Source organism: Rhinopithecus roxellana, chromosome 5 (genome assembly GCF_007565055.1).
Source record: "Rhinopithecus roxellana isolate Shanxi Qingling chromosome 5, ASM756505v1, whole genome shotgun sequence".
Classification (NCBI taxonomy): Eukaryota; Metazoa; Chordata; class Mammalia; order Primates; family Cercopithecidae; genus Rhinopithecus; species Rhinopithecus roxellana.
In genome coordinates, this window is record NC_044553.1 from 149,188,126 (window position 1) to 149,204,448 (window position 16,323).

The 16,323-nt window shown below is 42.4% G+C and overlaps 1 protein-coding gene and 1 long non-coding RNA gene across 2 annotated transcripts in view; one reads left to right on the forward strand and one right to left on the reverse strand.

Moving 5' to 3' along the window:
* TTC7B (tetratricopeptide repeat domain 7B) overlaps nucleotides 1–16,323 on the reverse strand; it is a 275,587-nt gene that overhangs the window by 150,687 nt on the left and 108,577 nt on the right. Inside the window, 2 exon segments of the mRNA XM_030931410.1 lie at nucleotides 2,432–2,604; nucleotides 7,740–7,818. Of these exon segments, the coding sequence (XP_030787270.1) occupies nucleotides 2,432–2,604; nucleotides 7,740–7,818 (252 nt within the window).
* Nucleotides 9,570–11,622, forward strand: LOC104670541. Its single transcript, XR_749147.2, has 2 exons — nucleotides 9,570–9,904; nucleotides 9,993–11,622. It is a non-coding gene; the product is annotated as an uncharacterized LOC104670541 (long non-coding RNA).

The window sequence follows — 16,323 nt, forward strand, 5'->3', positions numbered from 1 at the left end:
TAATAAAAATGTTCTAGTCATGGCGATGTATGCACAACTATGCAAGTATATTAAAAGTCACTGAACTGCACACTTTGAATGGATGAATTGTATAATATGTGAATTATGTCTCAATAAAACAATTTTTTTAAAAGCTGACACGTGTATCCACGTGAACTGAAACTTGTGACTCAGTAGCCAGTGCTACTATAGGAATGCTCCCTTTAATGACTGCATTTCCTGGAGCTGCATTTTGCTTCTATAATTCTCTTTGTACACATGGGAAAGCTGACATTAGAAAAGCGACAAAATCTGAGTGGTTCAGGAAATGGAGAAACGGCCAGCACTGTGAGCTTCTCTGCCTTCAAGGGGTGAGGCCATACTGGATGGCACCCAAAGAGACACAGAGTTCCAGCCATGTGTCAAACTGGATTGGGGGAAGAGGGTGAGAAAGGAGGTCCTTAATGCACCTGGCACCTTGGTTATTAAGAAGCGTCTAAAGCAGGGGAAAACTCTAGAGTCTATTTTTACGATATAAATATCACTTTAAAATGAACCCCAAACCTGCTTCTAAATAGTTAATAATGAGGGGTCAGCATTTTAAAAATAAGAGCATCGAAAATTGCTAGAACAGATACTTTATGAATCCAGATGAGGACTAAAGAGTAAACACAGATTGTGAATTAAGCAAACTCATGGTTCAACAAGGCTGTAGAAAAGGGGGTGAAAACTAAATTAAGATAAGCCTAGGGAAAAAGCTAAGAATACGCGAACTCATCTGAATCCATGTAAGAAACACAAACTTGAACAAGAAGGTGACAAGAGAGAGAAATGCAAGGGTCAAGAGGATTATTAAGAGATGGCAACCTTGAAGAAACACCAGCTCCTCTAAAAGAACAACAATTATTTTCAGAAGTTTGAAATCTTGATCTTCAGATGGAGAAAGTGTCTAGTCATGCCATCTCTAGTAGTGCTTTCTCTGGGACTTCAGAAGCTGCCACCTCATCCTCTCAGCTGTTTTTCTAATTTGAAAACATGGAAAAGGTCTTCAATATTTATTCATGTGTGTTCCCCTTTTCTTCACACAGAGATTCTGAAAAGCCAACATGTCTTGTCCTTATAAGAACAGGTAAAGGCCAGGGTGGTGGCTCATGCCTGTAACCCCAACACTTTGGGAGGCCAAAGTGGGCGGATCACCTGAGGTCAGGAGTTCAAGACCAGCCTGGCCAACATAGTGAAATCCTGTCTCTACCAAAAAATACAAAAATTGTCCCAGCGTGGTGGCTCACACCTGTAATCCCAGCACTTTGGGAGGCCAAGGCAGGCAGATCACAAGGTCAGGAGATCGAGACCATACTGGCCAACATGGTAAAACCCATCTCTACTAAAATACAAAAAATTAGTCAGGCATGTTGGCATGCGCCTGTAGTTCCAGCTACTTGGGAGGCTGAGGCAGGGGAATCACTTGAACCCAGGAGGTGGAGGTTGTAGTGAGCCAAGATCACACCACTGCACTCCAGCCTGGTGACAGAGCGAGGCTCTGTCTCAAAAAAAAAAAAAAAAAAAAAAAGCCATGTGTGGTGGTGTGTGCCTGTAATCTCAGCTACTTGGGAGGCTGAGGCAGGAGAATCACTTGAAGCTGGGAGGTGGAGGTTGCAGATTGCCCCACTGCACTCCAGCATGGGCAACATAGCGAGACTCCATCTCAAAAAATAAAAATAAAAAATTTTAAAAATTAAAAAATGTAAAAGAGCAGGCAAAGATGGGAATTCAAGACTTGAATGGGAGGCATTGAGAATGAGTCAACAACCATTCCAGCCTCCCAGCCCTTCTCCTTGTCTCTCCCTCCTCTGTCTGGCTTCCTCTGGCCTGGGGAAGGCTCATGCTAAGACTGTAGTGACTCTCTGGCCCATTTTCCTCCAAGGTGATCAAGTCTCAAATTTAAAACTTAAAAAAGATAAAGAAGTTCTAAAGAGACATCACCTTCCAATTACTTGAAAATATTAGATTCTCCTTCTTACATCTAGTTCCATTTAGAACAAAATTTTAAGCAAAAGGATCAAGGAATTGCTGAAGAAATGTTAGAAGGGTGAGATTGAATGTTAGATGTTAGATGGCTTACAGATAGCTTTATTTCTGATTGCTGTCTGATGCTGAGGTCTTATAATAAACGGAATGAAAATTCCAAAAACCCATAGTGATGGCTGCAAATGGCACCCAAGCACTGAGATGAGAACTTTCTCCTACTTAAAATGTCCCTGGTAGTGCACAGATACTTGCTGAAGGTATAAAAAGTAATGAGGAATCTCTACTAAACTGGAAAATGAGACTTGTTCATTTGATTTTCTTTTAGGGAAAAAAAAATCTACTCTTGTACTTCTCATCATCCTTGAATTTTCCCAAGTTTCCCTCCCATCCCATAACCTACAAGTGAGGACATCAACTTTCATACTTCTCTCCTGAGTAGACACGGGCTCTCCGAGTGAGAGTGTAGGTTTTTGTGTTTGCTCCTTTGCGGAGAGGATCGTCCAGAGGTGACTGGCATGGTGGATCCTCCAGAGGGTTCCAGTAGCTCTGCTCACACATACCCCGCAACAAGATCTCTGCCAGCTGCCTGGCTATTGTCTGGGAACATAAACGAGGAAAAGCACAGCCATGAATCTATTTTGTATTAGTCATTCATTCAGTCAGTCAATAAATATTTATATCATCACATTGTGCTAAGCACTACTGCAAGGCTCATAATTAAAATTTTTTCTTTTACGATGGTAATTGTACCAGTTTATGATAAGAAAAGAAAATATGATTCACTAAGATGTTTGAACACTTTAAAAAAAAAGGTTCATGTACTTCAAATGCTGCCCCATCAGTCACACTCTGGAATACTAAACATATTTTATACCTGAAACAACTGAAACTTTTGGCTAAGCCCTTTCCCAAGAGCTCTATAAATAACAGGTGAGCTGCAGATATTAGCATCACTAATGATGTGTGCTAAACCTCAAACCTGGCAAAAAGCTTGTACTCAGCTTAGATAATGCTATCCCTGAAAAAATTATCCTCACTGAAAATCCAGTGTCTACTGTAGACATCTTCTTTCTTAAATGTACCAATGGCAGCCCTATAAGTCCCACCTCCAAGGACTCAGCACCTGAGTGTCTATTCTCAGCGCATCCTGGGCTCCTGGCCCAGAGGTTCTCACCTGCCTTGTGCAATAGGGAAGGCAAAATGGGAACATGATTCCGATCAAGAAAGACCTTTCTTCAAAGTTGGATGGGTATCTCCTTCTGCACAGTGAAAACCCAGAAACATCTGGATCCTGTCCTCCAAGTTAGATGCAGAGTAATATGCTTTCCCAAACCTCTGTAACTCCACTGCCTAAAACAGTACCATGTATAATATAAGGTATGGGGGGAAAGAATGTGTGGTATGTACTAAGAAGTGTTTTGTTGACTGATGCATGTCAGTTCACTTAGCTTATCATCTTCCAGTAACAAAGAAGAGGATAAGTAATTTTAAAAAATTCCTCTGAAAAGAGAAGCACTGCATCCCAGGGTAGTTCACTCTACCCATGGTCAGCCAGAGGAGGCACCAGAACCCAGCATGGTTTTCCACCAGGTTTCAGCATTCTTTGAAGATGCAAAGACTGCTGATTTTCTGAGAAGGAGCCTTTTTTAAAAAAATAAGTAAATGTTTCAGAAGAGGGCTTTGCTAAGCTTTCATCCATATGAAATCTCTCAAAACACCACAAGGAAAGTTAAATCCAACCAAATCACTAACAGAGTGGTTTCTGATAACCACTGGGTAAAGGCAAACTTTCTTTATTATTCCCAAGTAAGACCCATTGGCATTAAATGTCTATAAAAATGTGAAATTAAATGCACTCTGATCATCCCCAACTGAGCCATCTGTAAAGATCTCATAAGAACACAATTTTCAGGACCTAAACAGCTCCTGAACTGTTTTCTTAAGCCTTCCATTATAGTTTCATTTTGATCTCATTGCAGTCACATAAGCTAATGACTTTTGCTGGAAACTTCAACTGGCAAAAATAACTTCTACTCACTATAGCTGAGAAATAAATGTTAAAAGGAAAAAAAATGAACAAGGGATTTCATTTTCTGAATATATTTGCCATGGAGGGATTTTAAAATTGTAAAAATTTCTGCCCTAAACAGTTTGCTTGTTCACTACTAGATAGCCCATGCTAGGTTTCATTTTCCCTCAGGGTATTAACCTTCCTGAGAGATTTTTTTTAAAATGGGGTTGTGATGTGATTGCATATTTTAAAGACATCGCTTCATCAGTGCTCTACCTAATAAGAAGGCCATTTGGTTATGTCCACTGAAAGCTCAAATGAAGTTCAGAAAAAAATGATAAATATGAAATTACCAGCAAGATCACCAATATCTAGCATACTTTTTACACTCAACATACATTTAGCCCGTAGTTTAAATGCATCAAATTGTTGGTAACTATAAAATAAATTCAGAATCAAAGGAGAAAAAGGTGGGAAGTGGGCCTGAAATAAGACCTGGATGTTTATGTACAAATTTGGTCATGAAATGCCCTTTGTGTGTGTGTGTGTGTGTGTGTGTGTGTGTGTGTGTGTGTGTGTGTGTGTGTTTTAAAACTTGTGGTGAAATTCACGTAACACAGAAGCCACTATTTTAATTCTTTAAAGTACACAATCCAACGGCATTCGGGACACTCACAATGTTGTGCAACCATTAGCACTATCTAGTTCCAGAACATTCCAGAACATCACCCCAGAAGGAAACCCTATGTCCTTTAGGCAATCACTCCCCACTTCCCCTCCCTCTCAGACCCTGGGAACAACCAATATGCTTTCTGGCTCCATGGATTTGTCTACTTTGGTCATCTTATATAAATTAAAGTATGTGATATGGGTCTTTTTGTGACCAGTTTCTGTTACTTAGCATAAAGTTTTCAAGGTTCATCCATATTGTTGTGTATGTATCAGTACTGCATTCTTTTTTATGGCTGAATGATATTCCACTGCATGGATATACCACATGTTGCTTATCCATTCATCAGTTCTAGACATGTGGATTGCTTTCACCTTTTGGCTATCATAAATGGTGCTGCTATGAGCATCCATGTACAAGTTTTTGTTTGAACACCTGTGTTGTTTGTTTCAAAACAGGGTCTCAGGTTGTCACCCAGGCTGGAGTGCAGTGGTGCAGTCACACATAGCTCACTGCAGAACACCTGTTTTTAATATTTGGAGTATATACGTAAGAGTGGAACTGTATGTAGAAAACATACTTTAAAATCCTTCTCTGCTACGATCTCACACCAGATAGTTTACAAAGCAACTTTTCCACCTCATAAGAATATTACAAATTTGCAATTATCAGCTAATCTAAAAATATCATAGTTATTAAGGCCGATGGAAACACTGCTTATGAATGTCATTAGCTGGAGAAACTTTCTAACGTACAATGTAAATCAAGATACCAGTGAGATTTGACAATATGAACAAATGCTCCACACTTGAGCAATTTTGAAAGATTGACTTTTTAAATGCGCTTTTAAAACAATTATGAAAACACCTGCCAATTCAGTCAGTTACTTTCATCATGCTTCCAAATCTTGGAAGAAGCTGTTCATATTGACCAGTTGGGAAGTTTTATGAAATACTGAGAGGAGGTAAATTTGAGAGAAAAGACAGCATTCTTGTAGGTTCTTTTGCCTTGAAGAACCCTAAAAATGGAAATACTTTGTTTGAACTTCTTAAGGCACCTATAAATCACATTAGATATATAAGTAAATTTTGAAGGCAACTGAGCTCTTGGTGGTGGTGATGACAGGGTGTGTGTGTGTGTGTGTGTGTGTGTGTGTGTGTGTGTGAAGTTGCCCATCCTGTCTCACCCCCATAATTCTAGGAAAGCCCAGCTTGGCCATCTGGCCCCATGAGTTGTATGTCTACATCTTAAAACTCTGGAGACACCACAATGAAGTCATTTCCTATGACATGAATCTCTTAGCCTTGCCCAACTGAATAATCTCCCACAGCATTTAAAGGATTCATGATAAAGAAAGGACAAAAGTATGGGCGACAAAAGATAAATTGCAGCCTTACATGAGTTTGCTACATCAACTGTGACATGTGGCATTTGCTTAGCTTTTAATAAGCACCAGTCCTCCACTCAAGCACCCACTGGCTATGGTTATATAGGGCAAGTTATAGAGGTCTACCTAATGAACGTCCCTAGATAGGAAAGTGAAAGGATTTAAAAGGCAAAGAAAGAATTCAAGTCAAGAGGAGAGCCAAATTGCTAACCAACCAGTTAATTTAACTATGTTGTATATTTCTCTTCCAAGTTTTATAGTTAATACAATTAGCCAAACAACTAGCAGCCTTCAGGATCCAATGTGTCTTATTCTGTCTGGGTTTGGTATGAATCATAAGCATACACCAACCCCTCAACACCCTGGCAGCCATGAGGGCCTCCATTCTACCTGCCTTAACAGGTGCAATTCTCAGGTTTCAGCAGAGAATGCTGCCAACAACACAGGAAAGGATGCTCAAAATCATTAGCCAACAGGGAAGTGCCAATCAAACCACAATGGAATATCACTGCATTCCCACCAGGATGGTTACACCTAAAAAGATAATAACAACTGTTGGTGAGGGTGTGGAGAAATTGGAACCCTCATAACTGCTGGTAGGAATGTAATATGGTACAGCTGCTTTGGAAAACAGTCTGGCAGCACCTCAAATTGTTAAACACAGTTACCATATGACCCAGAAATTCCACTTCTAAGTATACAGCCAAGAGAAAGAACACATATGTCCACACAAAAACTTGTACATGAATGTTCATAGCAGCATTACTTGTAATTGCCCCAAAGTAGAAACAAACCAATGTCCATCAGCTGATGAACAGACAAATAAAATGTGATATATCCATTCAATGGAATATTATTTGGCAATAAAAAGGAAAGAAATACTGATCACGCTGTGACCCAGAGGAACCTTGAAAGCATTATGCTAAGTAAAGAAAGTCAGTCACAAAAAGAGCACAAATTAGTCGGGTGTGGTGATGCGCACCTGTAGTCCCAGCTACTCGGAGGCTGGGGCAGGATGCAATGAGCCCAGATTGTGCCATTGCACTCCAGCCTGGGCAACAGAGCGAGACTCTATCTCAAAACAAAAAAACAAAACCACAAATTGTATCATTCCAGTTATAGGAAATGCCCCAAATAGCCAAATCCATAGAAACAGAAAGTAAATTAGTGGTTGCCAGGGACTAGGGGGAGGGGAAAATGGGGATTGACTACTAATGAGTATAGAGTTTCTTTTGGGGGTGATTAAGATGTCCTGAAATTAAATGTTGGTGAGAGCTGGACAATTCTGTGAATATGCTAAAAACTTTAAACGAGTAAACTGCTATTTATATATTATAAATTTATGTTATATATTATCTATAACATATTTCTATATTATATATTATAAATGTATGTCACATAAATATCCATTATGACACAGAAGTGAAACGGCTTGCTCAAGTTCATAAGCCCAGTGACATATATTTACAATAAATATTTAAATATATGTGACATATATTTATTATAAAAATAAATATAGCTACAGCTAAACAAAGGATGGGCATGAATATGGTAGTCTAACTTTGTTCCATATATTTATAATACATACATGTAAAAAAATATGAATGTAAATACCTATGAGACAAGTGCCTGCTGGCCTCAATCAAGTCACTGGTCACACTTACCATTCGCAGGTTTTGAGTTGTTCTCGTTTCAACTGCTCTGAGAAGCTCTCTAAATCTTCCGACTCCTCTTGTCAAGTTCCTGTGTGGACACAGAATTTGACGGTTTTCATCTGGCATGTATTAATATTAAATGCGTTACATGCACGTTTCAATGCATTTTGTCTGCATAAAAGCTGTTGGCTAGATTTTAAGCAAACGATTACTCTGCACGTGTCTAGCCATCTTTGGTTAAATGAAACATTTGACCTAAGATTGATGGCCTTTTGAGTTTTCTAACCCCTAGCACATTTTCTCTAAAAAATAAAAATTTGAAAATGAGTTGAGGCCAACAAATTAAAAAGCAAGATACCTTAGAAGAGTCAAACTCTCAGTGGCTCTGTAGAGTGGGACTGAAATCTATATTTTCATTTAAAAGGTGGGAGATAACACTGGGCAAAAGGGCACTGGAATATGAGCAAGGCACTGTATGCACCATGGGTAAGGATAAAATATGAAGATGAAAGGCACGAAAAAACAGGAACTCCACCAAGCAACCACTCTGCATCTTTGAGAACGTAAACTTACCAAACCCGGTAAATTCATCAGACCAACCCTCCTCCAAACCCCACACTGACAAAAAGAAGCAAAGGGGTGAGAGGCCCCTTCTGAGAGCGAGTGTGTGACAGCTGGAACCGAGCTCCCTGAGTGTGGTGAGCACAACACACCTCATCTCACTGTCACTCACACCCCACAGGGACACATTTGGTGACATGTTTCATTAAGAGACAAATAATTACTTTGTAACACCCTGGTCAATATTTTCAAGCCCCACTTGTCCTCTCTGAAAGCTGCATCCAGCCTGTTGAGCTGGAAATGCTCCCCAGCCGGTCCCTTTACATTAAGCGCTGCCACCACCTCTGACATAACTCGGTGATATTTATAACCTGCTCATTAGAACATATCTCATCTTTCCACAAAGCCACAGCCTGGGTCAGCCAGTGCAAACGTGTCAGCCAGCCTCTGTAGGCTGTGGCAGATGCTCTAGGTATTTGGCTCTCTTCTTGGATGACATTTTGAATCACGCAAAGGTATTAAATCAAACCTGAATGTGGGTTCTCTAAGTTACAAGCACTCATGAGGGCTATTAATTCGCATCTTATACCTACATGACATCCCAGGGCTCTCATGCACAAGAATGGCCCCAGAACTTTAAGATAATGGTTTATTGGCATAGGTACATAAATACTCCCATAGTCCTCTCACCCCCACATATCAGATGATATCAGATGAGAAGCTTGATGGTGGCATAAAAAGAAAAGCTGTGCTCTGGACGCCAAGCAGCACTAAAGGAAATCTAACAGAGACGTGAATAAAGATTAGGTAACAGGCCCTGGGACATGCAATCTTCTCTGCTTTCTCCTTCATTTGCTTTTATGGGATCCATGTTCACAGGCAACAAAGTACATTTGCTTTGGACTGAAGCTCAGTTCTCTTAAGTAACATGGAGGGAAGGAAATAGCTACAGCTAAACAAAGGATGGGAATGAATATGGTAGTCTAACTTTGTTCCAGAATCATGGATTAAACTCCTACTGGGTACAGAAGGGATGGTACTTTGAATTGTATGAAATAAGCTGTGACTGAGGCAACATAAGTGGAGACCCTGGTTGAAGGGGCTGATTTACCAGATAGAAATCAGGCCTGGAATAAGCAGTATCAAACCTAAATATTGTAACCCAGGGAAGCCTACAAATAGGAACTGGTCATTGAGAATGTTTCCAGTGTCCTAGGAAACAGAATGAGCTACTTAGACAGTTACAGAAGCACAGAATTTTCCAGCTATAAATGATCCAACAGAATCCGGTCCATTATGACACAGAAGTGAAGGGCTTGCTCAAGCCAGAGGCCCAGTGAGACAGACAGTGAGCTGGGAGCTTTCTACCATACTCTGTTACCTTCCTGGGTACACATAAGCTCCAAAACAGAAGTGTAACTCTAGAGGAAGGAACAAAATATGAATCCAAGAGTTCAGGTCTATGTTTTGCATCATTAATATGCAAATTACTTCATATATTCATAACGTAAATTCTGTGTGTCCCAGTGATGACAGCTAATGAAATACTCATTACTCATCCAAAACTGGAAAGAAAATCTGTTGGCCCAGGTGAAGAAGTCCAGTGAATGCGGGTAATGCCCCGGGCTGCCAAAAGAGATCGATGACGGATAGAGAAATTCAATTCCCCCGTTGAGGTGCAAGAGGGTTTCTCCCGCGCAGGACCGAGGCCCTCTGGTGGAGGAACAGAGGAAGTCTCCGCCCCGAAGGAGGCCAGGCAGGATGGGGCAACACCAGCCACTGGGTGCGTATTCCCAATTAAGCCTTTGAAGCAAATACAAGTTTTTCTCAAACTGTTTCCAGTTTATTCCTGGAGAGAGTTTAAGATTCAGAAACAAAATATTCTTCAAGCTGGGAAGAATCTGCTTGTAAACAAAGAAGCCACAGTAACCACAGAGCTGAGAAGGCCTGAAGCTACAACCCACTGCAATGATTGTGGCACCCAGAAGGGTCCCCGCCCCCCCCCCCCCGCCCCCACAGATCAATCGGACAGCAAGAAGAGGTGAAACAGGCACATCTTAAAGTGCCCAAATGCGAAAACACAATTCTCAGGAAATCCTGTCATCCAAGCATGTTGAAATCACATAATTTTATTCAACTGATCGTTTCCACTGTTGCCATGACAGCAGAAAAAGAAAAATGTTCAAGTACACAGATAATCAGAACAAAAAATAAAAGGAAGTTAACTTGCAAGAATTATATTCCAAATGCTATGAGATAACCCAATTTGAGAGAGGCAAACAAAACCCACATGATCGCCTTCATATCTCCAAACTGTTAGTTAATTCTTAAAATGTTGAGATCAATTAAGTATCTAAGAAGGAACTGTTGCTTAAAACTCCACTTCAGAGTGAAGATAAGAGAGCCAAGGAATCTCCCAATCTCCCTGTTTTGAGAGTTTCCACAGACCCCTGACATTAGGTCATGTATTCCATTTCAACACCCTTGTCTGAGAGAGTGCAATGATGTCAGAATTCATTATGGTTAAACTATTCTCAAAACAAATGTTCCTGCCAGCATTCGCGCAGCGGGCACTCTGGCAAGCTGTCAGAACTTGGGGTTCATCTCCTGCACTTTGCTTCACAAGCTTCCTGAGCTGGGTGCATTTCCTTCCACGTGGAATGGTTCCCAACAGCTCGGCTGGGCCCAAGGAGGAAAGGGCCTGCAGGTCCCCAGAGTGCCAACTGCTTGTTCCGCCTGACAGGCAAAGCTCTGCTTTCACTCACCAACATCACTGCCCTCAGCCCATTATGGAGAGCTCAGGCCAGAGTCCCACAGCCTTGCTCTCATTCAGAATCCTTGTTTTCCCATTGGCAGGAAAGCCTACCACTTTTCATGGGCACACAGTCTACTCTTCCCTTGACCTACTTCTATCTTTTCTTCTCTCCTATCTTTTCTATCTGGTTTTATCCTCCTCCTGCTGAACCTCCTTCCAGGGCTTGTCTGCTGACTCACCAGCATTCGACCCTCCCTCTTGACCCTCTATCCTGGCGATGGGCTCCAGTTCCCCCTTGGGCCCCGTGGCAGCATCCTCCCAGGCTCTGAAATGTACATTCTAACGTACAAACTCACTGCGCCTGGTTTCATCCTGTTCTATGACTCTGAACCACATTCTCGGCTTTTTAAATGCCATCTGTCCCTCTGTAATCAAACCAAGGAGGAAATGTAAATGGGAAGAAAGCCAGAGCTCCAAAATCAAAATGGAAAACCAAGGCTAGAGAAACCTGGGGACATGAGAATCATTTCAGCTTGTCATGAGTGGCTACTTCTATAACAAGCTCAATACATTTTTGTTGTGTGGTTATTTCTCCTTTTATTTCTTGGGAGTAGGGTGGGAAAAGACAATTCTTCCCTTTAACTTGTCCTTCCAAATTAGCTTCAGACCTCAAAATCTGACCCAGGCACAAATACACTTAAATTCAATATCACCTGTCATTGTCATGCAAACTCAAAGTAGTGATATGAATAAAAGACTGGGTCAATTTCCTGGGTAATGAGGAAAAGGTGGCCTGCTAGAGTCTATTCAATATTTTTTTTTCTCTTCGGTGGCTGAGAATTTTATAACTAAAAATCAAACACAATAAGTCAACCCAGTAGATCTCAAAGAGCAAAGAAACGGTCTGCCTTTCTCCATGTTTTCTTCCCACCAACCAGCACTCCTGAAACACTGAAGCAGTAGGTTATTTCCACAATTACTGAGCAGTGTTTCACAGCAGGGGCCAGGGTGGTCCCTGAGGACACACTGCTGAGCAGGGGACACCATCCCTGCCTCAGGGAGCTTAGATGGTTTCACATCCCCCACAAGAATGTAAGTGCCTCCAAGACAGAGGCCTTGGCTTTATTCACTGACATAACCCAAGCCTCTGAAACAGAGCCTGGCATACAGGAAGCACCCAATTAATATTTGTTGAATGAAAAAGAACCACCATGAGCCAAATGAACCAAGACCACGAGGGGATACATTTCCTACCCGTTTCTTATCTCATTGTTTCTCACTGAGCACAGTCCAGTAGACAGCAAAGCACCACACTCTCTTAACTAGAATAGCCTTGTATGCCCTCGGGGGCTTTCCTTGTAGCGTGGAGACCTGGGGGAGCAGTACTCCTACACCAGTGACATGCCCAGGCTAACAGCTTCTAGAGAGCTATGTGGATAATGGGGATTTTGAGGTTTTTAAAGAAAAGTTCCAGGCATTTGAGGGAAACTTTCCTGCCCCTGTGCCTTCACACATGCTCCTCTGTCTTACAGGGTCAAGACCCAGGGCCGAGGCCAGCCTAGATAGCACTTTCCACCTTTCCACGCTGATTTTCATTTGAGTTTATATCTGTTCACCAACCAAACTGCAATCATTGTGAGAGCAAAGGCCGCTTCTGTACACACCCCTCCTTGTCTCAACTGCCTCACAGGGCCAGCCAGTACCTGTGACATTTAACAAGCTGGGTACCCCCAAAAGAAAGAAAAGAGTGAGTACCATCTTATCTTCTCAGACCCCTTTTCCCACCTCCTTGCTGAAAAGAGTTATCGTAGTTACAAAGGGGACAACTAAAGCAGGTACTTGGTATACCATGAGATACATCCCATCATCATATACGTATACCCCTTATGGTACGTATCTGCTTTTCCAAAATTGCAAGTGTTGACAATGACAATGTCATTCTGGACACTGTCAACACTTACAACTCTGGAAAAGCAGATACATACCATGTATCTTCTAGGTTCATCGCTTTTAGTGCTCAGGCTTGAGAATTTATGTAACCCTTAATATCATCTATCTTGAAAAAGTCTGAAATCAAAACCAGATATCCAGATCTGGAAAGTGGGAGAAGAACAGATACCCTTCACAGTCCAAAAGGACACTGTGGCCGGCTGTCAGGGAGCTGTTTTTCCCAGAATGGAGTCCAGCTTCCCCTCTGTACACACTCTCCTCCTCATATCCAATGACACGCATTTGTGAAGACAGATGGCTTGCTGTAGTCAGAGGCCAGGGATCAAACCCACAACCTTGGCCTCATTAGCGAAGGGCTCTCTCTGATCCACGGAGCAAGCCAGCTGCAGCCTGGACATAGTGACGGAGGGTGTGACAGCCATCCATGCCGGGATGTGAACAAGCAGGCAAGGCTTCCAGATGTCTCATCTCAAACCTAATGAGAGCTGTACTGGGCTTAACAACATTTTTTGGACTACCTCAGCAATCAAGGCATCCTGGTGACAAAAGCAGAGTAAATTAAACATTTGGTCAGCTGGCCAGGTGGCACACAGTACAGGGAGTCGGGACTACGGCCCAGGCAGCGTAGGTGGCACCAGACACATAAAGTCAAAGAAATCACAGAGAGCGGCTTCTTGGAGTTCATACTTCATGGGCCAGGACAGGAACACATAAACAAGTCCTTCCAACATGGGGTGCACAAGGCCTATGAATGAAAGGTGGCCAGACTGCTCTGACAGCCCGGCCAGAAGAGCAACTTGCCCGCCCTTCACCTGTCCCCTCCACTCCCCTAAGCTCTGAGTCTCTGAGAAACATGAAGTGTAGAAAGGCTTGCCCCATCTCACATCCTTCCTTTCAACCTCTGAGAATGAGTCAAAGAATATCAGTACTCATTCCAAAAGAAATATATACATATATATATATATACACACACACAAATATATATTTCTCTCTCCATATATGTCTATACATATATGGAAAGAGAGAGAGAGAACTCCCATACCTACTATGCACTAAGAAGTGAGGCATGGTGAATGCAATGATGAGCCAGTCAGCAGACATGAGTCCTCAAGAACTTGTATTTTAATGATATTCAGTTTAACCCTAATGGTATCCAAACACACTTGGGCTCCTCAACCTAACAATACTTAAACCAATCCGAACTTATCATATAAGGATTGTCCTTCACCCAGGAATCTATATGCTTAATCTACATACATGAACATAAAGAGACAAAACACAGTTGTGGTTATAGACCCTGGAGCCGGACAGTGTGAGTTCAAGTCCCAGTTTTGCCATTTATTAATTGTTGACCTTGGGTAAGTGCCTGTCCCACAGTTTCCTTACAAAATGGAAATAACAACTGTACCCACCTCACTGCTGGAAGAATTAAACTAGTCAGTGACAACTGTGCCCACCTCATTGATTTGTTGTAAGAATTAAACTAGTCAATACATGTAGGAAGTGCTTTTTAAGTATTTGCCATTATTACTTCTGTTAGCCTCAAAACTCTACCATTGTTTTTTTAAAAAAACTTCTGGAATTCTGGAATCTATTTTCCAGTCAATTTATAGCATATGAAAATCTGCTTTATTTCTTTGAAGTCATTTAATTTTGAAGGAACAAAAGATATTCCCCAGTTTGATTCATTGATCCTCTTTGCTATTTATGGAAAGTCTACCATGTCCCAGGAACTCCCTATGTAATTCCCAGGGCTGGCTCACAATAACAAAAGACAACAACCCACATCAGGTAAGAACAGTAAAAAACTCTTTCTCTGGGGTCCTGTGGTCACCCTCCTGGGAAATGATGTGACCTCTCCTAAGAGTGCGGGTGCTCCCGACGGGGACAGGGGAACAGTCTCCAGCTGCGGCTTTGGGGCAGGTCACGGACACATGCCTAGCTGTCTGGCAGGGCAGGTGTGAATCCTGATTGCTCCATCACACCTAGCACAGTGAGCATGTGGAGACTGTTCTGAGTTCATCAAGAACGACCAGATCACGCTAAAAAATGTGAACTCAAAAGTGAACCACCAAAGCTTTATAAGCCCATAACACAAAGCTGGAGAGGAAAGTTCGCCACTTCCACTGGGAAAGTGTCTGCTCCAGACCTGGCTGGAGCTGGAAGACAAGCATGGTGGGGGGGGGGGGGGTCCCCGTCAGCCTGCTTCATAAGACAGGGCTCAATTAGCTGCACAGAACACTGATGGACACAGGCCAACAATATTCATTTTTAACAGTCCCGAAAAGTGCAGAAAAAAGACAATCTGGCAGGTAGAAATGTCCTAACAAGATGACTTCATTCATCAACTCTGAGTGGCACAGTCACACAGGAAAAGGACTTCTGGCCACCCTGTCCCTCCAGTTAACTGGGCTGTGGAGAGGAAAAGAAGGCAGAAAGGACCTCAAGGGGAGGAAAGTCCCTCCAAACGCACCACAGGCACTTGAGCTGGAAGTTCGAGCGCGAGGATAAGACAGTAACATTCACTTCCATTCAATTAGCAGAAGACAGGAGAACTGCATTTCCAACACAACTCTGGAGACCACATTTCAAAGCCAGGACAAGTGAGAAAAATTCAAGGGGATCATTTGAAAGTAAGGAAAAAAAAAAAGAAAAGACCATTAAATGTGCAGGGGTCAGCGGTCCAAATGGCTCCAGAAGCCGAGCAGGTTGCAGAGGTGGGTGAAGACAGACTGTGGGATGACAGGCCTCGCAAGCCTACAGGCCTCCAACTCGAAACCGTAACATAGAAACGCAACAGGGAAGGGAGGCTCTTCGCCGTTACATTGGTAAATAAAGGCCTCTAATATTTTTCTTGGGGAAATGAAGCAGTGCTGCTTGGTTTGAGGCAGCATGGTGCCGATGGGATTCTCACACATTCTCACGAGTGGGGCCAGATAACCCGCTTGGGCCTGGGAAAGGCGAATCTGCTGGGGAGAGAAGACAAAAAGGGCAAAGGTTGAGCAGGCTCATGAGAAGAAGGACGGGAAGTGAGCGTGGAATGTGAGCCATGTGGGAACATGGCAAGGGGGACGAGTACCAGATGCCAGGCATGCACTGAGAAGGGGAAGGACTGGCCAACGGGCTTCACCTTGTCTCTTCCTCATCTGCAAAATAGGACTAACACCTCCTTGCCATGCTGAATGAGATGGCACCTGGAAAGCTCCTGACTCAATGCTCAAAAACACATGAATCCCCCGTCTTTCCCCAACCAGCTGCTACTTCCCACCATCCGGCCCTTCATTCTACATACAAACATTTACTGGCTAAAAGCCAAAAGCAGCCACT